The sequence below is a fragment of the Cololabis saira genome, chromosome 21 (assembly GCF_033807715.1).
Source record: "Cololabis saira isolate AMF1-May2022 chromosome 21, fColSai1.1, whole genome shotgun sequence".
Classification (NCBI taxonomy): Eukaryota; Metazoa; Chordata; class Actinopteri; order Beloniformes; family Belonidae; genus Cololabis; species Cololabis saira.
Genome location: NC_084607.1, coordinates 1,110,001 through 1,133,070, shown reverse-complemented (window position 1 = coordinate 1,133,070; position 23,070 = coordinate 1,110,001). Strand labels below are relative to the sequence as shown.

At 42.3% G+C, this 23,070-nt stretch overlaps 2 protein-coding genes across 2 annotated transcripts in view; both read right to left on the bottom strand.

The window, feature by feature from the left end:
- Window positions 1-257: 257 nt before the first annotated feature.
- LOC133422065 (protein NLRC3-like) lies at window positions 258-12,745 on the bottom strand. The gene is made up of 3 exons (XM_061711959.1): window positions 12,708-12,745; window positions 12,151-12,358; window positions 258-1,764 (listed from the first exon to the last, which is right to left on the bottom strand). The coding sequence occupies exons 2-3, from the start codon at window positions 12,335-12,337 to the stop codon at window positions 392-394; spliced, it is 1,560 nt and encodes a 519-aa protein (XP_061567943.1). The 5' UTR covers window positions 12,338-12,358; window positions 12,708-12,745; the 3' UTR covers window positions 258-391.
- Window positions 12,746-18,771: 6,026 nt separating this feature from the next.
- The window catches only part of LOC133422490 (tetra-peptide repeat homeobox protein 1-like), a 7,451-nt gene continuing 3,152 nt past the window's right edge, over window positions 18,772-23,070 (bottom strand). The window contains exons 2-5 of the mRNA XM_061712503.1: window positions 20,337-20,446; window positions 19,828-19,966; window positions 19,560-19,745; window positions 18,772-19,353 (exon numbers count right to left, since the gene is read on the bottom strand). Of these exons, the coding sequence (XP_061568487.1) occupies window positions 19,092-19,353; window positions 19,560-19,745; window positions 19,828-19,925 (546 nt within the window). The 5' untranslated portion in view covers window positions 19,926-19,966; window positions 20,337-20,446 and the 3' untranslated portion in view covers window positions 18,772-19,091. The remainder of the gene's footprint in view (window positions 19,354-19,559; window positions 19,746-19,827; window positions 19,967-20,336; window positions 20,447-23,070) is intronic.

Here is a 23,070-nt window from a genome sequence, read left to right as displayed (position 1 = left end):
ACCAGACGTAGTCAGAAACTAGCCTCCACTCCAGAGGTCCAACATGTGTCTGTTACTTACACAACTTTCTTGGAGGCTTTGACCACCGGCAGCAGCCACCGTAGAGCCTCCTCTGAAGCTGAGAACTTCTTCAGGTCAAACACCTCCAGATCTTCTGATGACAGTAAGATGAAGGCCAGAGCCGACCACTGAGCAGGAGACAGTTTATCTGTGGAGAGACGTCCAGACCTCAGGGACCGTTGGACCTGCTCCACCAGAGACCGATCGTTCAGTTCATTCAGACAGTGGAACAGGTTGATGCTTCTCTCTGCAGACAGATCCTCACTGATCTTCTCCTTGATGTATTTGATAGTTTCCTGATTGTTCTGTGAACTTCTTTGGTTTGATGTCATCAGACCTCGTAAGAGGTTCTGATTGGTCTCCACTGAAAGACCCAGGAGGAAGCGCAGGAACAAGTCCAGGTGTCCGTTTGGACTCTGTAAGGCCTTGTCCACAGCTGTCCGATAGAAACTGGTTGAAGAACGGTGATTTGTTGGTTGATCCTCCAGCAGGAGAAGACCTGGTCCTGGTACAGGCCGCTCTCCTCTCTAAAGATCTGGGTGAACACTCCTGAGTAAACTGAAGCCTCTCTGACATCGATGCCACACTCTCTCAGGTCTGCTTCATAGAAGATCAGGTTTCCTTTCTGCAGCTGCTCAAAAGCCAGTTTTCCCAGAGACTCCACCATCTTCCTGCTCTCTGGACTCCAGTGTGGATCCGTCTCAGCTCCTCCGTCATACTTGACCGTCTTCAGTTTGGCCTGGACCACCAGGAAGTGGATGTACATCTCAGTCAGGGTCTTGGGCAGCTCCCCTCCCTCTCTGGTTTCCAGGACGTTCTCCAGGACGTTCTCCAGGACCGTAGCAGTGATCCAGCAGAAGACTGGGATGTGGCACATGATGTGGAGGCTCCGTGATGTCTTGATGTGGGAGATGATCCTTCTGCTCTGCTTCTTGTTCCTGAACCTCTTCCTGAAGTATTCCTCCTTCTGGGGGTCAGTGAACCCTCTGACCTCCGTCACCATGGAGACACACTCAGGAGGGATCTGATCGGCTGCTGCGGGTCGTGTGGTGATCCAGAGACGAGCAGAAGGAAGCAGGTTCCCCCTGATGAGGTTTGTCAGCAGCACGTCCACTGAGGTGGACTCTGTAACATCAGTCAGGACTTCGTTGTTGCGGAACTCCAGAGGAAGTCGACTCTCATCCAGACCGTCAAAGATGAACGCGACCTGGAAGTCTTCAAAGCTGCAGATTCCTTTGGTTTCAGAGAAGAATCGATGAACTAGTTCCACCAAGCTGAACTTCTCCTCTCTCAGCACATTCAGCTCTCTGAAGGTGAATGGAAGCAGGAACTGGATGTCCTGGTTGGTTCTGCCTTCAGCCCAGTCCAGACTGAACTTCTGTGTTAGGACTGTTTTCCCGATGCCGGCCACTCCCTTCGTCATCACCGTTCTTATTGGTTCATCTGTTCCAGGTGGGGGTTTAAAGATGTCTTCCTGTCTGATGGCTGTTTCTGCTCCGTCTGGTTTCCTGGAAGCTGCTTCAATCTGTCTGACTTCATGCTCTTTGTTGACCTCTCCGGTCCCTCCCTCAGTGATGTAGAGCTCCGTGTAGATCTGCTCCAGAAGGGTTGGGTTTCCTGCTTTAATGATTCCCTCAAACACATGCTGGTGCTTCTTCTGCAACTGAACTTTGAGTTTGGATTGACAAACGGCATCAACGGTATCTAAATAAAGATGAAATAAAGAAAAACACTTAGTGCTTTAAAACCCTCCCACAACAAGTTCTACTACCTCTAAAGAATCAACATTTCAACATTCAATGAGGAGTATTGAAGCGTTTTCCTCCCAAAAACCCCTCCAATCAATCAGAGGAACGAGAAAAGTGATCCCTCAACAATTCAATTCAGACACACAAGTGTTTGTCTTGTGTTTGCTGGAACTAAAAATTATTTTTTTACCTTGTCTGCACACATATTAATGGTTAATACCATGCTGGTCTATGTATGTGTGTGTGTGTGTGTGTGTGTGTGTGTGTGTGTGTGTGTGTGTGTGTGTGTGTGTGTGTGTGTGTGTGTGTGTGTGTGTGTGTGTGTGTGTGTGTGTGTGTGTGTGTTTGTGCGTGTGTGTGTGTGTGGGGGTATCTATAGCGGGGGGAGCAACCCCGCCACCCGCGAGACCAGAGGCCGACAATGAAGAACCCGGAACCCAGACAGCAATTACATCTGGGCCAGATCCGTTCTCGAATCAGCAGATTCGTTCAGCAGTCACACTCATTATGCAGATCTGCACCAGCTCCGCGCCAGACTTGTCTGTAGCTCTGACTGTGACAGTCCGTCCGGCAGATGCGGACCTGATCCGGAACAGATGTGCAGACCGGACCCGCCACTAGTCCCAGCGGCGGGTTTGGGCCTGATCCGGGGCCGCTCCGCAATCCGCAATTTCTTTTACTGGCAATGGCTTCAGACATCACTGGATGTCATTTGATTTTTTATCTCCAGTTTGATACTTATATCTCAAAGTCTGCATTAGGCTTATAATTCGGTTTGACATAATGACTGGTAAATCCATATATATATATATATATATATATATATATATATATATATATATATATATATATATATATATATATATATACAATATATACAATGCAATCCTGGCATCCAGCATACATCCATACATGACCCCACACATGACAGATAACATACCAGTGAAATCTACATGTTCTTGTTCGGTGCTATGATGGCTGTGGGGACAAAACTTCTTTTGAAATGGGATTTTTTTCCAGTCCAGTCATAGACATAGATTTCCAGGCTACCCCAGAGATACTTTCAGAAAAAATAAACAAGAGAATTTGCTCCACTTTGGCCGAAGGTTTTCAGAAATAATAGTTTTCTTTGATTAAAAACCTCACTTAAAATGATCAGTGTGCATGAAAAAAATAAATAAATAAAAATTATATATATATATTATATGTATATGTGCTATGCCAGTGATTCTTAACCATAGGGCTGCGGCCCACACTTGGGCATCCCGACCATGTGGTGGCGCCGTTACTGACTGACTTCTTCCTCAGGGAACCCAGAAGAAGAAGACGGGGGAGCTGGAGAAAAACAGGAGAAATGCCGCGGCACGTTCTTTTTACCTCGGACACTCTTCTAGCTGCTTTATCCTTCATTATTTTAAGATCCTTTATTTTGCACAAATTAGTTTTAAATCCGCCAGGATAAGCGATCGTTTACCTCGTCTGCGCTCAGAGTCGAGCTTGGATCCGCCATTGTTGCGCCCAGCAATGTGGGAGAGCGAGCGCAGATCCTTTATTTTCCAGGTATGTTTTAAATTCGTTTAACGGTGGAACTGGTACTCAATAATTTCTTAATATGTTTTAGCTTTGAGGAGAATATTTCTGTGATGTTTTAGTTAAAAAGTATATTTTCTTTGTGTTCAAGAGTAAACACGTGCGTTTGCCGCCATCTTGTGGAATTACTCAATACTGACATGCGTTGTGCATGAGTGAATGTATTTTATTACATTTTGTTAAGGCAAAGACCATATTTGTTCATGTTAATTGTTTAGTTACTATGTATGTAGCAGTTTTTGTATTAAAAAGGTGAATTTCCCTGAGATAAAGTTAATTTTCACAAGACTTATTGAATGAGCTAATGAGCTAATAAGAAATTGTTTGTTGCTTGTAGGCTATATTATTTTGTAGCTTTATTAATATTTTGGTTTGAATGTATTTTACCATTTGTGTACTGCTGTTAACAGTTTGCAAAGAAGTGTTGATGTAAAATGTGATTTAAAGATAACTAAAAGGTCTGGTTTGAGGAAACACTATCACTGGCCTGATCATTTATCCACATCTGGAATCCCAGCTTCTTATTATTCTGGTTCTGCTATGCACAAATATAGTTTCATTTGCACTTTATTTCAATTTTATTTACAGTTTATTTAATTTAAAAACCTTATTTTGAATGTATTTATTTTACTTTTATTAATAATAATCTCTCATTTCTCTGTACTGTCCTTTAGGATTTGTCCGGGTCCTGCCCCTTTGCAAGCTGCGATGTAAGTTTTCTGTTATTTTCTGCTTTTGCACTTGACACATGGTCTCGCCACACCTGTATGGATTAAGGATCTTTTGTTGTTGTTTTGCAAATTCTACCAGCTAGCGAAGGATGGATTCAAGAGAAGGATTCCTCTCTGGTGCCGCCATTAGATGGAGAGCGCGTAGAGGTGTTGAGCAACAGCTTCAACAAATTAGAGACATGCACAGCGAAAGCATTGCTTCCCAGTGTTGCAGTATAGTGGAAGGACAGCCTGGATTGCACTCACAGCAGAGAGATGTGGGGGAGATTGTGGATGAAGGGATGATGGAGGAGTACATTGTGGTGGGCACATCATGTTTTGACCAGCAGTCTTTTGGAATGGATCTGCCTGAGGAGGAGTCTGACTCAGACCAAGATGCAGATGAGACAGATCAGTCCTGCAACCTAAGTGAAAGTCTCCATAGCTGGGCCTTAACTTTTGGAGTCTCCCTGGTAGCTCTTAAAGCTCTTCTTGGCCTGTTGAGACTCCATCACCCGGATCTCCCCAAGGATGCACGGACCCTCCTTAAGACTAAGGTCACATTTAATATTCAGAAAAAATGTGAGGGCCTTTATTATTATATTGGCATCCTGTCCTTTAAGGAGAAACTACACCAGGCAATTGAGTCATTTAAAAATGTCTGCACATTTAAACTACAGATTAACATCGATGGATTGCCCTTATTCAAGAGTAGTGGGATTCAGGTGTGGCCAATTTTAGGATGCTTGCTAGGTTTTCCAATTAAAGAACCTGTTGTTATTGCCTTGTTCTGTGGACCACAGAAACCAAAGCAAGCTGAAGTCTTTTTGGAAGATTTTGTTTCTGAGCTGAAAGAGTTGGAGAGTTGAATTGACTTTGCCTCCACTGTCAACCAGATGTCTGACTGCCTAACAGGGTTGCGCAGCTATATTCCTTTGGAATTTGCGAGGAAACCAAGGACATTGCGGGACATTGATAGGTGGAAGGCTACAGAATTTAGAATGTTTTTATTATACATCGGGCCTGTCATTCTGCCATCATATTTGGACAAAAACATCTATCAAAATTTTATGCTGCTGTTTTCCAGTATTGCGATTTTAGTTAGTCCAACATTGTCCTCGCTGCACTGGCAGTATGCTGATACACTGCTCCGTATGTTTGTGACACATTTTGGCCAACTATATGGCAAGGAAGCCCTTTTGTACAACGTCCATTCATTGGTGCATTTGGCCCAGGATGTGAGGCAGCATGGTTGTCTGGACAACATCTCAGCTTTCCCATACGAAAACCACCTTCAAAAGTTAAAGAAACTTGTGAGGAAACCCGAACGCCCTCTGCCGCAAATGTTACGTCGATTGTCTGAGCAGAATCGATTCATGCTGGTATCAATAAATAAATCTGTCTCATTAGAAAAGGCTCACTTTGTTGGACCAGTTCCCAATGAGCTTTCCGCCAGAGGAGTGAAAGGGCAGTACAATAAATTAGTTGGTGACCAGTGGACCATGAAAATCTTGACAGGAGATAATACATTTGCTATTGCTGGAGACATTTGCAGGGTATACAATATTGTTGAGTGTACTGATGCAACATATATTGTATATAAAAGGTTTTTTAATAAGTCTGTGTTCTTCACTTATCCATTAAGTTCAGACTTCCTCAATATCTTCTCTGTCTCTTTGTTATCGGAGCATTATATGTTTGCCAAAGTTTGTGCAGTTGCACATAAACGCGTATTACTTCCCCATAGGGGAGGTTTTGTGGCAATACCTATTCAACACTCGGTGAGACACTAGTGGCTGTCTTTGTCCTGGGTAGGACGTTAAACTGCATCCCTGGGCAGGTGGAGCTCATTAGCCTTCGTTGGTAGTTCACCTAGGAGAAGGAAAACTCTGATTTCAAACCCCCACTACCTTGATCCATTTTTTTCACCTATTTTTTTTTATGTACATGTACGTACACTTTCATGACACCATGATTATTTCAGGGGGGCTGGATAATGCCTTTTTATAGGAACTATAAATGTCTAATGCTAGGTTTTCTTTCTGTCTCTCTTTAAAGAATGTTCTGTGTTGTGCAATTCACAAATAAAGAAGTCTCGGTGGTGCCTAAATTGTGGTGCAAGAACGGGTACAGTCTCTGGCCAACATATGCCAGCGATGAGAAGATCAACAGAGCTGTGAAGTTCTCTGAGGTGCCAGGCCCAGACTGGACAAAGCATCCGGTTCGACACCTGAAGAGTTATGGTATACATTTTTGAATCATCTAGTTGTTATATGTACCTTGTACTGTGTCTCCCAATAGCCAACAGTGAGAATTTTTTTTATAATATCTCAAGTCAAGATTAATTTACCTATTTAATTGTTGTTTTAGATGACTTCATGTCAGCCTGGCATGGCATGAAGCAGTCACTGACCTGTGACACATCGGAACTCGATTCTGAAGAGGAAATTGAGGCAGGGGGTCGAGGCAAAAGACCTCGCAAACCTATGTAAGAGAGAATCATGTTTATGATATTTGACATGTTTTAAATGGATTTTATATGTCATATACATAGAAATACTACACAAGACATGTAGTGAATTAGCATTTGGATATATATATATATTTCACAGCCTAGTGTTAGTGAAAGAGTTGCTAGTGTGTGAAAGTGCCCGTCCGAGCGATGTAATTTATGTATTTTGTGTGTTCAGTGTGAGAGTGTCAGTCTAAGTGAAGTGTGTTTCTCTCCTAAAAATTAGCCACCATTATGGTTATACAGAGGAGAGTGACCTAGAGCCTGCAGCGAAGAAGGCACCAACTCCACAACACAAGCCATCTTTAGGACCCCCATTAAGATGGTACATATAACCAGTATTTGTTCATTTAAGATTTTTGGGTTTTCCGATTGTATAAATTAGTTTTTATTTTATTTTTTTTAAAGTCTTCGGTAACAAATATCACTAAAATATCTCCCTTAAAACCCATCCCTTACGTTTTATGTTTATTCTTTAGCAACCAAGCATCAGGGCCATCCTACTTTGCCCAAGCTCCACCTGCTCCACCTGCACCACTCAGCCCTGCAGTGATAGCTCCACCACTCTCCCCTTCAGGGCCCCCCTCCTTTTCTGCACCTCCACATAGGCTGTTTCAGCGGTCTCCGACCTTTACGGACATGTCACTAAACCGTCCTCCTCCTCCTGGGGTGTCTTCTGATGGCCACTCTCTGGAAAGAACCACTGAAGTTTTTATGCCCGGCCTCAATATGGGCCGTTCTGGGAAGGGGCCAATAATATGACCTTGACCTTTAACGACACCAATTTTTATTGTGAAAGAATAATGTATCGTAAATGAATTAAATATTCTTCCTTAACACACATGGGCTGTAAGTACTTGGACGGCTGTTTAAATTGCCATAGACTTTTAGAATTAAGATAGCCTCACATCATCACATACCATTCATTATACCTAGAGACTGTCATGGTTTTTGAAAATTCTTAACGTGTCTCTAAATCTGTTGTTGTTTTTAGCTGCTGACCTCCACATGCTCACCCTCATGGAGAACATGAAACAGCAGATGAATCAGCTGTCAAATATGATGAGTGTGATTATTGCCAGAACCAACACAGCAGCTGAGCCTATTGGGGAGATGCCTGCTGAGATATCTTTTCCTCTAGCCTCTCTTGATGATGTTGAGGGCTTTGAAGATTGGCTGAAAAACCCAGCGAGCACTTTGAAAAAACAGCACATGGTATTTATGCGCATATTACAAGTCCACTAACTCTTTGAAAAAACAGCACAAAGTAGATTTTCCCTTTTGGAATCAATGGGATTCTATGGATTTAGGCAGTAAAGTTTTACAGCTAATAGCCTACATTTTATCCTGTCCCATTAAGAGAACTCTGATTCAACCATATAAACCATTTACTTTCTGGAAGCATGTGGATGTAACACATCACATGAGATATGTCCCGCCCTCCACATTGTAAAGTTGCTCATAGATTAGGTATGGGTTCATTGCATATGGCTGATACATTTATGACGTGCACCACTTGATTCAACAGACTGATTCAACAACCATATATAGTCATGGTCAAAAGTATTTTCACCCCCTCCGGATTTGTTGATTTTTAAGCAAAACTCACACACTTTTGAAGGTTTTTTGATTGAATAACCAAACCAGGGTATTTTCCATAGCTCAATGCAACTAAATCAACAATTGATTTCCCCAAATTCAACACAAAATACCACTAAAGTGCAGCAGGTAGTGAATACTCAATGGTCAAAAGTATTGGCACTCTTCACAGCAAGTGTTTATGGTACTGATAAAAGCACAGTTCTCATTGCTCAAATCCAGTATTAAGGTTATGTGTAGTCAAACGAAAGCTCTTGTAGCATTCCTGAGAAATATCACCCCTTCCTTTAACTGTCACAATTACTTCTACCTCTCCATCATTTAGCCTATCAATCTCTTCTTGCTTATTTAATCTCTTGTTTCCACAGGTGGCAATGCTGGCCTCTATTGGTGGGAGGGACACAAAGCACCTAACTTTCAACATCTTGGCACACGTGTTCTCTGACAGTGTAGCCAAGTCCATCAATTGGAAAGGGGTGAACAATAAGAGGAAGTTCAGTGAGATGGCGACCAGGGGCATTCTGGCTCGTAAGTATTAGCTATAGATTCCTTTCACTGTCTTTACCATTGGAGTAGCTAGAAATGGTTGAATGTCTATGTCTGTTTTTGGCAGAAGCTTTTATCCAAAGTGACATACATACAAATAAAGCCCATCCAGGCCTGCGGCTACACGTATGGTCTTTCCTCACACCACTTTAGTCACATATTCATTATTATTTATTTGTGCAAGCGTTGTAAATGTCATGTTGTCAATTGGCTAATTGAATATCATTCAATCTAATAGGCTATTTAGGCTACTCTTTGTTCATTTGCTTTTTGTGCTTTTTGTATGTCTTACAGGATCAGTGAGGAAGAACCGGATGGGCGAGAAGGCCACGGATACTGAAATAAATCAGTTCACTATTCGGTGGTTCAACCTGGCGTGCGACCGTGGGGGTGGCCGCCGTGCACGCATGCAGCCCCCAGCAACAGACGGCATGCACGCACACACCAACGCACCCACCAACTGGAAAAAATAAAAAATAAAACTTTCAACCCACTAATACCTCACATATTTTTGTAAATATCTTGTAAATATTATCCGTTTATTTTGTGTTTACTACTTTTTTTTTTGTGTTTTGGCTGCTGCACGACTGAATTTCTCCTCTGGGAGATTAATAAAGTCTACTATTCTATTCTAAAGTCTAAGTTTTGTTTTTTGAATCAATTTTAAGACATGTTTTTATCTGTAACAAAATGAGCGCCAGTTACATGACACACATAGTGCTTTGTTTGCCTTTTTAAATAACCAACAAATATTTGTGACAAATTGTGTGGGTAGCCTATTTGTGTGGGTCTTAATTGTCTGATAGCCTAAATATGATTCACAGACCAGGGCCACATGAGCCCCAGATTTGTTACGGATCAGGAACAGATCTGGGCCAGATCCGCACCACACATAGGGCCCGATTTACTAAGATCCTAAATAAAGAGTACTAAATTGCGTGTGCACTGAAAAAGTTTGCGCGTGCTGTTTGCGTGTGGTTTGCGGGTGATCAACTAAGAATGCTTGCGCAATTGATAACAGCTGCAAACCGCAGTATTTAAATGAGGTGTTGCATGTCTTAAGGTTTGCGAGCGCAAAGTCTACGCCATGGAGAGGATGGAAAGCACAGTCACAAGCGCAAAATGAAATTTGACGAGTTGGAGTTAGAGATATTAGTGGAAGATGCAAATAAACACATTCATGAACTACAGCAAAGAAATTTAAACATTACCAAAAGAAACGCAATATCGGAGAAAACCTGCGATAGAATAAATGCAGTTGGTAACACAAAAAATGGAAAAACGTCTGTTTTTTCATATTTCAATTTTAGGCACGGAATACGAAATAGAAAAACGGGACCCAGGACTGAATTTGATTTTAATATTGAATTGGTCGGGTTTACGTAACCCGGCGGTGCTCGGCATGATCTGAGGAGAAAAAGACAATCAGACACAGAGCTGGAGAGCGCTTTGATTCAATCTATTTATGAGTTAAGTTTTTATTCAGATGTCCACAGTATATTGCAAATATTATATATTATATAGCAAACACTGACAGTAAATGTGTGACAGACGGGACCATCATATGGCAAGAAGAGAAGAGAAGTGTTCAGAACAGCGCACGGAGCGCACAGAGCAGAGAGCGCTTTGCCACCTCGGTGGCAAAGCTGAATTCTGGCGTGCCAATGACGTGATCTGTAGTTTGCATTATTAGTTTTGGAATACTCAATTTAGATATATTCTGCATGGGATTTGGACTCAGAATAATGGCTGTACACAAGTATTTACAGCTGATAATGAATCACTGTGAATACATCAATGTCAGTTACGTGTATTGAATGGATGGATGACAACTAAAAGCGTAATCAGACAAGCTTTTCAGTGTTATTTTGGACATAGACTAACATGACAGCTCGGACATCATTTTTAATCATCTCTCCAGTCTTGATGCTCCGGTCAGCTCGAGACAATTGTCTCCAGCTGACCGTGGCATGCCGTGGCAATTATAGCCATTATTCTGAGTCCAAATCCCATGCAGTATATATCTAAATTGTAAAACGAATAATGCAAACTAGTAGATCACGTCATTGGCGCACAATAAGAAACACTTTTTTCTCCATGAAAACACGTGATTTATTTATTGTCACAAATAAAAAAAATGAATATGCCTCCTGTGGCAACCTTTTGCTGAATAATACTCGATTTAACATTCAAATAAAATATTTCTCCTTTTGCATGTGGAGAATCCTCACCACAATAGTAATGCTGTGCAGATTAGCACCTTCCTTTCGAACGTATTAAATACAGACGCAATCACAATACGCGCAAAAATTTTCAGGCTTGGTAAATCTCATTGCGCGTGGTAAATGGAGATATTTGCATCTTCCCCTCCCAGTATTTAGCGCGTTCTGGTGGGTACGCCCCATATTGATTATTCATCAGGGCAAAAGTACTAAATGCGTGTGCTATTTAGCGCATTTGAGAGACGCAATCCTCTTTGCACGCTGTTAGTAGATCAGCTGGCATTTTGGTTTGCGGGTGCTGTCAAGTTTGCACACGTTTTAACACACGCAAACCTTTAGTAAATCAGGCCCATAGTGGCATTAATAACTGTATTGGGCCAGCTCTGGCCCAGATCGGTTCCTGTTCCGTAATCCTGACCTGTTCTGGTATTGGGCCGTTGGAAAAAAAGAGACCGGCCCAAACCCGTTTAGCGGACCTGCGCCAAATGCTAACCAAGACCTGGCCCAAATCTGGGCCAAATACATTTTGCTGTCTGGGCAGCAACCTCACAGAGGGGAGAAGAGGGCGGGAGGAAACCCACCGCCCGCGGGCCCCCCCAATGGCAGCCGAGGAGACCCGTTGTTCCCGCAACTACGGGAAGAGGCAGCCAGGGATCCCTACCTAGGAAATCCCCGGCCACCCGGTCCGGGCCGGACACGTGGCCAGGAGGCCCTCACCCTCCAGGCCAACGACCCTCACCCGGCGAGGGGTCAGCCTGCCCGGAGAGACAGAGCCGCCCCGGCCGCCGACGCGGGCAGACGCACCCGCCCCCACGAAAGTGGCCCTCCAGGACCAGAGGGGCGCCCCGCCGCGGAGGCAGCGGGGGGGACCGGAGACGGGCCCGGAGAGAGGGAACAATAGAGGGAACAAAAGAGAGGGAATAATAATAATAATACATTATTATTATTATTATTATTATTATTATTATTATTGTTATTAATAATAATAATAATAAAATAATAATAGCCATCTTTGTATAGTAATAATATTAATACATTCTTAAATTGAGTTCCTCCACCTTCCAGTGGGTTTAATGTTGTGTCTGATCTGTGAATGTTGGTCATCTACTGAGACATTGGGTGTGGTTTATCCAGCAGCTCAGATGTTCAGAGAAACGTCTTACCGCTCTGCAGGAGGTCGGCCAGCTTCTCCTGCTTCCTCCTCCTCAAGAACTTCACTGTGATCTTCATGAATGTCTCTCTGATGCTCTTCTGCTCTTCATCTTCTTCCTCCTCCAGACTCTCTGAGGATTCTGGGTAATCTGGACTCAGAACCTTCAGGATCTTCTTCAGCTCGTCCTTCACAAACATGACGACGTCGTCCTCCAGCAGCTGGGACAGAAGACCACATGAAGGACACAACCAGACTGAAATAATGGAGACAAACATCAGGTCCATGATGGACAGACTGACAGTCCACTGGTCTCCAGAGACCAGCATGGAGACAAACATCAGGTCCATGATGGACAGACTGACAGTCCACTGGTCTCCAGAGACCAGCATGGAGACAAACATCAGGTCCATGATGGACAGACTGACAGTCCACTGGTCTCCAGAGACCAGCATGGAGACAAACATCAGGTCCATGATGGACAGACTGACAGTCCACTGGTCTCCAGAGACCAGCATGGAGACAAACATCAGGACAACAGTTGGAGACAGTTGTTGTTCATGGACAGACCTGAAAGACGGAGTCCAGCTGGGTCTGATGCTGCTGGACAGATGGACCACTGGGGGACTCTGAGATCTGCTGGTCCTCTCTGTGGAGGAATCATGGAGAACTAGGTCACATAATAATATAATGGCAGTTCGTCGTGGCCGACGTTAACTGTTAATGTTCAAGTTGAGTGCCTCCTCTGGCAGGCTCTCATGTGGGCCTGCAGACCGGCTAAGGATCTGCAGAAGCGCGGGCAGTGCTATCCCTAAATAGGGCTGCCCGGTCACTCGCATTGCTGCCTTAAGTCAAGTCAAGTCAACTTTATTTATAAGGCACTTTAAAAACACCAACATGGTCCAAAGTGCTGGACGGGCAAATGGAAGACAACACACCATAAAGCACAGGGCACATAGATAAAACAATCATCATAAGTTAAGTAAATAAAGAGGATAAAATAGAAGATAAAAGAATAAAATAATAATAAAAGGATAACATAAACTCAACTGTCTTGCTAAGTGTTAAAAGCCAAGGAGAAAAGGTGGGTTTTAAGAAGAGATTTAAAAACAGACAGAGAGGAGGCCTATTTTATTTGCTGAGGCAGGTTGTTCCAAAGTTTTGGAGCTGCAACAGCAAAGGTGCGGTCCCCTATGAGCTTTCTATTAGTTTTAGGCTCTCTCAGGAGCAGCTGATCCGCTGACCTGAGAGAGCGACAGGGTGAATAAGGGTGTAGGAGCTCAGAGAGGTACGGCGGGGCAAGACCATTCAAGCTAAAAAAAGCAAATAAAATAATTTTAAAATTAATCCGAGACTGTATGGGCAGCCAGTGGAGGGAAGCTAAAATGGTGGAAATGTGCTCATATTTGCGAGTGCCAGTTAAAAGACGTGCTGCAGCATTTTGGACCATCTGGAGACGGGAGACGGAAGAAGCACTAACCCCCAAATAAAGGGCGTTGCAGTAGTCCAGCCTAGTGGTGACAAAGGCATGTATTACTATCTCAAGCTGCTGTCTTGAAAGAATTGGCTTTATTTTAGCCAGCTGCCGCAAATGATAAAAACTAGATTTGACAACCGCCCTGATCTGGCTGTCAAGCTTTAGAGCTGCATCCACTTTGACCCCTAGGTTGGTGATGGTTGGCTTTACATGCTGGGCCAAGGGCCCCAGATCTGGAAGGGGTGTTCCAGTGGTGCCACCAAAAACCATCACTTCAGTCTTTAAAAAGTTAAAAAAGTTCAGAGATATCCAGGCCTTTATGTCATCAAGACACCTAACTACGGCAGTAATTGAGTAATTGTCTTTCTTCTTAAGAGGGACATAAATCTGACTGTCATCTGTGTTAGGTTCCTAAATCAACATACATAAATTAATAACTTAGGAAAGACACAGAGACTGTTAGAAATGATTTTTCAGGCCTTCTGCGCAGAAGGGAAGCAAAGTCGGAGCTTGCAGAGCAACATGGCTCTCTGGCTCTCAACGAAATGCTTGCTGGCTCCTTCTTTGCAGGAGGTATTTATTGAAAAACTGACAGGCGTCGGCTATGTTAAGACAACCAATCGTGGACAGTGGATGGACAATGGGAGGAAACAAACAGATAAACAGGACATTTCAGTTGAAGAACAACTAATCTATGTTATGCAGAGCAAACAGACATCCTTTCTGTTGGGGGTTTTCCAACAGAATTGTTCAACTGACTATGAGACTGTTGTGGACCAGCCCAAACCCCTGAGTAGTTTAGGGTGGCTGTTGTAACTGGTAACATGTGATAAGCATGTCTAAAACACAGTCAGCTCTCTGACTTGACTTGATTCTGATTCTAATGGTTTCATAAGCACAAAACTAATTCAAAAACGTCGATTAACCTCACAATCTGCATAAAAATGATAAAAATCCTAAAAAGCCTACTGGGCTCAGATTCAGATCAGCTGCGACCATCAGATGCGAGTCGCCTGTGTGCAGAGCTCCTACTAGCAGCTTCCAGCCTCTCAAGCCTGCCACCGTCATAGTCACTCCATCGCCACAGGGCTTTTCCACTTCCAACACAAACGCCTTGCACTATACATAAGCCAGTTGGTGTCGTGCCCCCACCAGACTGCCTCTCTGGTTCTCGACATCATATGCACTGTGGTACAAAAGAATGCAACGGACAGTGCAGATGAAGAGATCGCCCTGCAGTAGCAGCTGACTTGCTGGTTGACGCCGTCTGTTTGCTTACAAGAAGCTATACCGCACCCCGTCTTGTGGAGGCGTCATTGGCCCTATTGAGAGCTCTTCTGCTGCCTCCACTGACAGACATCCTGCTGCCGATGTCTGTGGTTCCAGTTTGTGTCTTGTCAAGGACCATGGGACCAGATTTTTATTCGGGTTTACTACCAAGGTTTTGAAATCAGAGTGAACCTTCCCCTAGATGGACTGCCATCCAACGCTAACGAGCCCCATCTACCCGAAGCAACTGGTTTAGGCGCCAGTATCTCGCCTTTCGTCCCCATCTTGTCAGTTGAAAACAGGTCCGCCGGACTTAAAATCTAAGCCACACGAGAAGGCCAGGAGTGGGACTAGATTGTCAGAGGCTATCTGGTTTAGCATGCCATGGGAGCATTTTATAGGAAGAGGGAGCTTATCCCCAATTCCACCCCTGGCTGTGACAACCCTTTAGGACCCCACTAGGTCACATGATGTCTGAAGGTCCATGGAGTCATGTTTGGATGAGGACAGTCCAGCAGAGGACTTCCTGTCATGTTAAAGGTTCCCAGTCCTCCTGAGACTGAGAATGCCCACGTCTTACTCCCAGTACCAGCTCTCAATCTGGTGGTACAAGAAGGTCCAGCAAGTGTCCACAAAGACCAGCTTCTCAACAGATCCATGTTCACATGGTTCCAGGAACCATCTGTCCTCCTGCATCCAGCAACACCATCCACCTGAGGAGAACTTCCTCCCTAAATGATGTTGCAACCACAGCAGAAAGATGCCCCTGCTTTATATGGCCCTTTTGCACTAGTACCACCTCAGCTCGGTTCTACCCGTTTTGCGCTTTTGCATTAGGGCTGAGACGGGTAGAGCCGCTCCAAGCCGGTACATTTTTCTGTAACCATTCGAGCGAGGTTCTATGCGGGCTGAGCCGGGACTATTTCTGAGGTCACCACCCTCCTCGCCACCAATTGGTCGGGGGGCGGGGCCGTCACCACCCTCCACGCCTCTGATTGGTCGGGGGGTTGGCCAATCAGATGCCAGATGTCTGAGTCAGGATGTGGCCTCATAAAGAGCGACCCGCGGGTTCTACTTCCTTTCTGTTCGAAAACACAACAACAATGGCAGCTCAGAAATCTGTTCCGTGGTCAAACTCCGAGGTGGAGACCTTTTTAAACCTGGTGGCGGAGGATAGGATCCAGAGAGAGCTGGACGGGGCCACGAGAAACGAGAAAGTGTATCTCCAGCTTTCTCAGTTGATGTCTGAACGCGGCTACACCAGAACTCTTCAGCAGTGCTGTGACAAACTGAAGAAGCTAAAAAGCGACTATCGTGCGGTGAAGGACCACAATAGCCGTAGTGGGGCTTCCAGGAAAAACTGGAAGTGGCTGAGCCAGATGGACGACATCTATGGGCAGCTACCGTCGAGCAACGGGAGAGAGAGCGGTCTGGACTCGGCTACGGTCTTCCTGGAGACTTTAAACGAGGACGGTGAGTTTTCCCTTTGAATCATTTGAATAATCCTTCGATGTAACCACGCTCGTCGTGTTGTTTGTATATGGGACGGTGTGTTTTGGGGCCTTTGTTGCATTGTTGTGAGACAATAAGCCAGTTAGGTAACATGTGGCCACGCCAGTTTTTCCTTTGAATCATTTGAAAAATCCTTCGATGTAACCACGCTAAGCGTGTTGTTTGTATATGGGACGGTGTGTTTTGGGGCCTTTGTTGCATTGTTGTGAGACAATAAGCCAGTTAGGTAACATGTGGCCACGCCAGTTTTTCCTTTGAATCATTTGAAAAATCCTTCGATGTAACCACGCTAAGCGTGTTGTTTGTATATGGGACGGTGTGTTTTGGGTTATAATATTCGTGTACATATAATTGTTTCTTTTTTTTTTTTAGACATCTCCCAGAGCGAAGCGTGTCCTGCAGCTTCGCTGTCTTTCACCCCCTCGGCCTCCTGTGCTTCTACACCAACACGCCCGACTTCCCCAACACCATCACAGGTCGTTTGTCGACCGCGTGTAATGGCTGGTAAGACTTCCACCATATTATAGTACAAGGCATATCAATCATCTCCCTGTCTGTTCTGACTTGTAATTCTCAAGGATATATTTCGTTATGTTCAGAGCAGGACACACAGCTGTTCATTTTTCTTTCTTGCTTTTGGTAAACTGTGTTTTTGCTTCTCCAATTGTATTTTTGATTAGGTAAAAGAAAAAGGACCTCCCACACGTCAGAGCTGGTTGAGGCCCTCCGAGAGTGCAGCCGGAATGACCAGGTCCTGCAAGCCCAGCGGGAGAGGCATATCGGGATGCTTCTCGCTGATGCCCGTGAGGCCAGGGAGCACCAAGCGGCATTACAGCGAGAACTACAGGATGTGCAGATCCAGCAGAACGAACGATTCAACCAAGGTTTTCTTGCTGCGCTGGACCGGCTTGCCACGGCGTTGACTGGGCAACGTAATGGCAACTGAAACATGCCATTGACCATTTGTGGAGTCCAGTTTTTTGTTTACATTTTATCCAGTTTGGTATTGAACATTTTTTATTGCACATTTTTAAACGTTTTATAAATACTATTTTTTATTTTTCCAGTTTTTTGTTTACATTTTTTCCAGTTTTTTATTGAACATTTATTATTGCACATTTTTATACGTTTTAGAAATACTATTTTTTATTTTTCCAGTTTTTTGTTTGCATTTTTTCCAGTTTTTTATTGAAAATTTTTATTGCACATTTTTATACGTTTTATAAATACTATTTTTTATTTTTCCAGTTTTTTGTTTACATTTTTTCCAGTTTTTTATTGAACATTTATTATTGCACATTTTTATACGTTTTAGAAATACTATTTTTTATTTTTCCAGTTCTTTGTTTGCATTTTTTCCAGTTTTTTATTGAAAATTTTTATTGCACATTTCTATACGTTTTGTAAATACTATTTTTTATTTTTCCTGTTTTTGGGGTACATTTTTTATAATAGACATATTTATAAAACTAACTTTATATCCCCTGTTTTATTGAACATTTTATTCTGGGTTGTGCATTTTGTTTTACAATAAGACTATTTATAAAAAAACTAGTTGTATCTTTGCACTTTAGTGTACATAACTTTATATCCCCTGTTTTATTGAACATTTTATTCTGGGTTGTACATTTTTTTACAATAAAACTATTTTATAAAACTATGTATTTATATAACTTTTAATTGAATTTATTCTGGTTTGAGCATTTTACCATAAAACCACACTTTTCCAGTTTCATTGAACATTTTTATATATATATTTATATATACTATAACAATTTATAAAACTATTTGTATTTCTCCACTTTTTAGTATACATATTTATGATAGACATTTACAACACTTTATATTCCCAATTTTATTGAATATTTTAAGATAAGATATCCTTTATTTTCTCCCTCAGTGGGGCAGCGGGGAGGAAGGACCTGCGATGCCTCTCGGTGGTGCATCGTGGGTGACGAAGCCGGTCACTTAACAGTCTCATGAAGGGGGTGGGAGACATTGTCCATGATGGAGGACAGCTTTGCCACCATCCTCCTCTCCCCCACCACCTCCGCACATTTTATTCCGGGTCGTACATTTTTTATTTACAATAAGACTAAAACTATTTGTATTTTTCCACTTTTTAGTGTACATTTTTTATAATAGACATTTATAAAACTTTATATTCCCCATTTTATTGAACATTTTATTCCGGGTTGTGCATTTTTTACAATAAAACTTTTAACTATGTATTTGTCAACTTTAATTGAATTTATTCTGGTTTGAGCATTTTACAATAAAAACATAATTTTCCAGTTTTATTGAACAGTTTTACAATATAACAATTTATAAAACTGTATCTTCCCAGTTTGAATATTTTATTCCTGTTTTTATTGCACATTTCTTAATATCAAACTAATTTCTTTTGGTTATTTATGTCCAGTTATACAAGTCCTCTCAAATTCATATATTCAGGGATATGAGACTCCCAATATTCTGTGTACCTTGAGCACCTGAATAATGGTTCACCCTTGTATGATAGATTTTTCAATTATTCCACTTGAATTCAAAAACCAGACTACTTTTTTTTTTACACCCCCTTTATAGTCTGCTGTGTTTCTGGAAACATCAACAACCGTCTAACAACGGCAGCAAAACAGAGAAATGTTCACTTTAAACATGTTACCATGGAAACGTTTCAGTCTCAGTTACATTTTTCAGAAACAACATTTAGAAACAACTGACCCCACTGAAGGAAAACCAGGAGACTCTTTAAAAGTGAAAAATAAATCCTTTGATGCATCACTCTTCAAGGACACACAGCTGGGACCAGGACCAGATCCAGGTCCAGGTCCAGGTCCAGGTCCAGGTCCAGGTCCAGGACCAGATCCAGGTCCAGGTCCAGGTCCAGGTCCAGGTCCAGGTCCAGGACCAGATCCAGGTCCAGGTCCAGGTTCAGGTCCAGGTCCAGGTTGTGTCCTGTAATAAAGGTGTTTGGTGATGTGAGGTCATGTTCTGGTCTCTATAAAGATCCTAGACACAACTTGTATTGTAATAGATACTTTATAGATAAAAATGAACTGAAAATGATCAAGATACATATTTCTAAAACTAAAATAATCATGTTACGAAAAAAACTATTCAGTCTTTGTTACGATTTTCAGAAATATTTATGTAAAACTCACCTCTCTGAGGGAGAATGTCGGGTATCTTTAAAATGAATAATGAAATCCTTTGATGCATCACTCTTCAAGGACACACAGGTGGGATCAGGTTCAGTTTCCGATCCAGGTCCAGGTCCTGGTTCAGGTTCAGTTTCAGATCCAGGTCCAGGTCCTGGTTCAGGTCCAGGTCCAAGATGACGTTGTTTCCTGTAATAAAGGTGTTTGGTGACGTGAGGGCTCAACTCTGACGTGCAGAAGAGTCATGGACAGTTAGAGTTGATCATCTCACCTCCTTTTTTCTCTCCGACTCTCTCCAACTCTTTTTTTTCCCCTCGGGGAGGTTTTGGAGGGAAGGACTCCCTCCTCTCTGTCCTCACACTGATCCATGCTGCTGGATTCACATCAGCTCACACACCTTCTACCTTCATCTGCAGAGAAACACACGTCATGGTAGATGAACAACCAGCTGCTCCATCTTCATTTTTTGATGCAGGTGTAAGTAGTTTTTTCATAAATAAATAATGTAGTGATGAAAAGGCAGCAGCTTCTCTCTAAAGTTTGAGCTCAGTCCTGGATGACACATCTCTAAATATAAATGTGTATTTTAAAGAGTTTTAGTGTTTAATTGTTGTGTTTTGATAACTTAACGCTCAGTGTGACTGGTGAAATATGTCTACAACCTCCTAAAATAATAGTAACATTTATGCAGCATGTTTCTAAGCAACCTAGCAAAATGAAAGAGTGCTAACCCAAGACTTTATCCTCATCTGTTTCATCCTCTTATTCTCGGATACTTACATGTTCCCAGGGTGCCTGGTGAAGGATTGTGGGTCGTTTGTCTCCAGTTGAGACTGAGCAGCTTCTTCTCACCAGACAGTTTTTCACAATTGTCTCAAAAGGATCCCACCCTGAAAAACATAAATCTAATCATGTAAATATAACATATTTAAATCTGTGATATTAACAATTAACAATGAAGCTTCTTCCGGTCAGAAGAAGCTTCTTGTGACCGGGTTGAACTGGTCCGTCTGGTTCTGCTGGTGAACCTGCTGACGGGAGAAGGTGTTGACGGATCAGGACACGTTCTTTCACCTGGGAATCCTCAGGTAGAAACAGCAGAACTAAATGTGTTTGGGTGTTTGAGACGCAGCTGAGGCGTGTCAGGTATGCACTTCCTTATCAAACTAAAACACAGCCTCTGCACTGAAAAACATAAATCTAATCATGTAAATATAACATATTTAAATCTGTGATATTAACAATTCAAAATGAACTTTGTTGTTTTACATCAAAACATCTAGTTTTGAACTTAATCTGCATTTGTTCAAAAAACAAGACATTGTGCATTTTTTCCTTAACCAGCAGTATTTATGTAAATCCCAGTAATCTTTTCATTTACACACAAACAACAAGCAATGATCTTGTTGTATTTACTTTTCCTTTAACAATCTTAATCTATTGGGCAGATTGACCAACGTTTAGATGAAACATGCTTTATTTGTTTAAGTAGAAACCAAAGTAAAAAATATCTGGCTTGATCTACTTTAAAATAATTAAGGCAACTTTTTCGCGTGAGATTTTTGTGTAGATCAAGACTGACTAGTCTTTGTATAAACTACTTAATTTTTAGTATGTACAAAATTAATTTGCAAGTAAAGTCAACTTAATTTTGATAAACAAACTTAACACAATTAAGTTGACTGTACTTGCAAAATGTATTATTTACATACATTAAATTAAGTAGTTTATACAAAGACTAGTCTTTCTTGATCTACATAATAATCTCATGCAAAAAGTTGACTTATCTTTTTTAAGTAGATCAAGCAAGATATTTGTATCAGTGTTTGAGACGCAGCTGAGGCGTGTCAAGTATTTACTTCCTTATCAACAAAACTAAAAACAACCTCCTGTTGGTGGAAACCAGTGACAGAACAAGACTAGAGTAATTCCAGTCCTCCAGTTAGTCCATGTTCCAGACCAGATACCAGCAACACTCAAAGTGACAAAACTTGCTTATAATCTTTGAAAACATCTATGTCTGTAGATGATATTTGGGTATGATAACCAAAATATCATACCAGAGAGGCAGCTGGATCATAGTTACCACCCCCTCCAGAAAATTACACTTTAGCTGCTGCTGCATGTCCTGGTTTAGACTCATGTACAGGAAATCTGTCAATGTTTCACTATTCTTCTTTGGTATCATTTTAAAAGGGACCATGTAATCATTCATTCAAGCTAAGATGTGAATATTTCTGACCAACATAGAGGTCACTGCAGCTCTTTAAACTATAAACAACACACATTTTTACACAATTTTAGTCTGAATGATATGCTAATGTTGTGCCATCGCCCATGTGATGATGTTTTTAACGCTGTTTTAGCAGTGTTTTATTGAGGTTTTAATGGGAGCACCACAGATATAGTACTATGTGAAGTCAATGGGATCCGTCACCCGATTTGACTGCTGTCATATTATTGAATGAAGGACAAAACGATAACAATCATCCCATAGATATGGGCCAGTAGGGCCCTACTCTACCTACTAGTAGGCGCAGGAGGCTGTTATCGCCCCTTTCTATGGCTAACCCCATGTTATTAATGCTCAGTAGGCACAGAAGTTTTGTTATGAAGCTCACACCTCACCTCCCTTTTTTATGTATTTAGCTAGAATTTTAAAACCTGAACAATAGAATTCAACGTAATATGCCGGATTTGTCCATTAAAAACAATACTTTTTGGAACATAGTCTAACGACCACGGATAAGATAAGGCCTTGCCCTCCTGGGCAACACATCAGCATTTGGCCGACTGGTTAGTGCAGTTGACTGTGGTCTGGGAGACTGGTTAGTGCAGTTGACTGTGGTCTGGGAGACTGGTTAGTGCAGTTGACTGTGGTCTGGGAGACTGGTTAGTGCAGTTGACTGTGGTCTGGGAGACTGGTTAGTGCAGTTGACTGTGGTCTGGGAGACTGGTTAGTGCAGTTGACTGTGGTCTGGGAGACTGTGGTTCGAGACACGCTCTGGGCACGACTTGTTCGCCACAGTTTTTTCCCCCCATTGTGTTATGGTTTTCTTTTAATATCTTTAACATTTCTAAACACAAAAATGTCCTTGATAATTTAATAATACAATAGGTTCATGTTAAGGACATCCGTTTTAATTAGTTCTCCTTCGATTATGACATGTTATTAATTCTCAGTAGGCACAGGAGGTTTGTTATGTATTGTTATGAGGCCTATTTCGTGTCTATTTTTGCACAGTTCACTAACGCTTTGAGCTAGGAGGCTGAAATTCTAGACTCTGTATCAGGAGGTGACTCTCATCCACTGTGCCGAGGTCCAGATCCGTGCGACCTCCGGAAGTGCCAAAGGTCACTGTGTGTGGTGCCTTTTTCTGGCCTTTTTTGTGTGTTTTTTGAATAATTCACTAACGCTTTGAGCTGGGAGACTGATTTTTGACTATGTTGCAATGCAGAAGGCCCTTTGCTAGGATCTTTTGGTCCCTTGGCTGCACGACTTCCACAGAGCTAG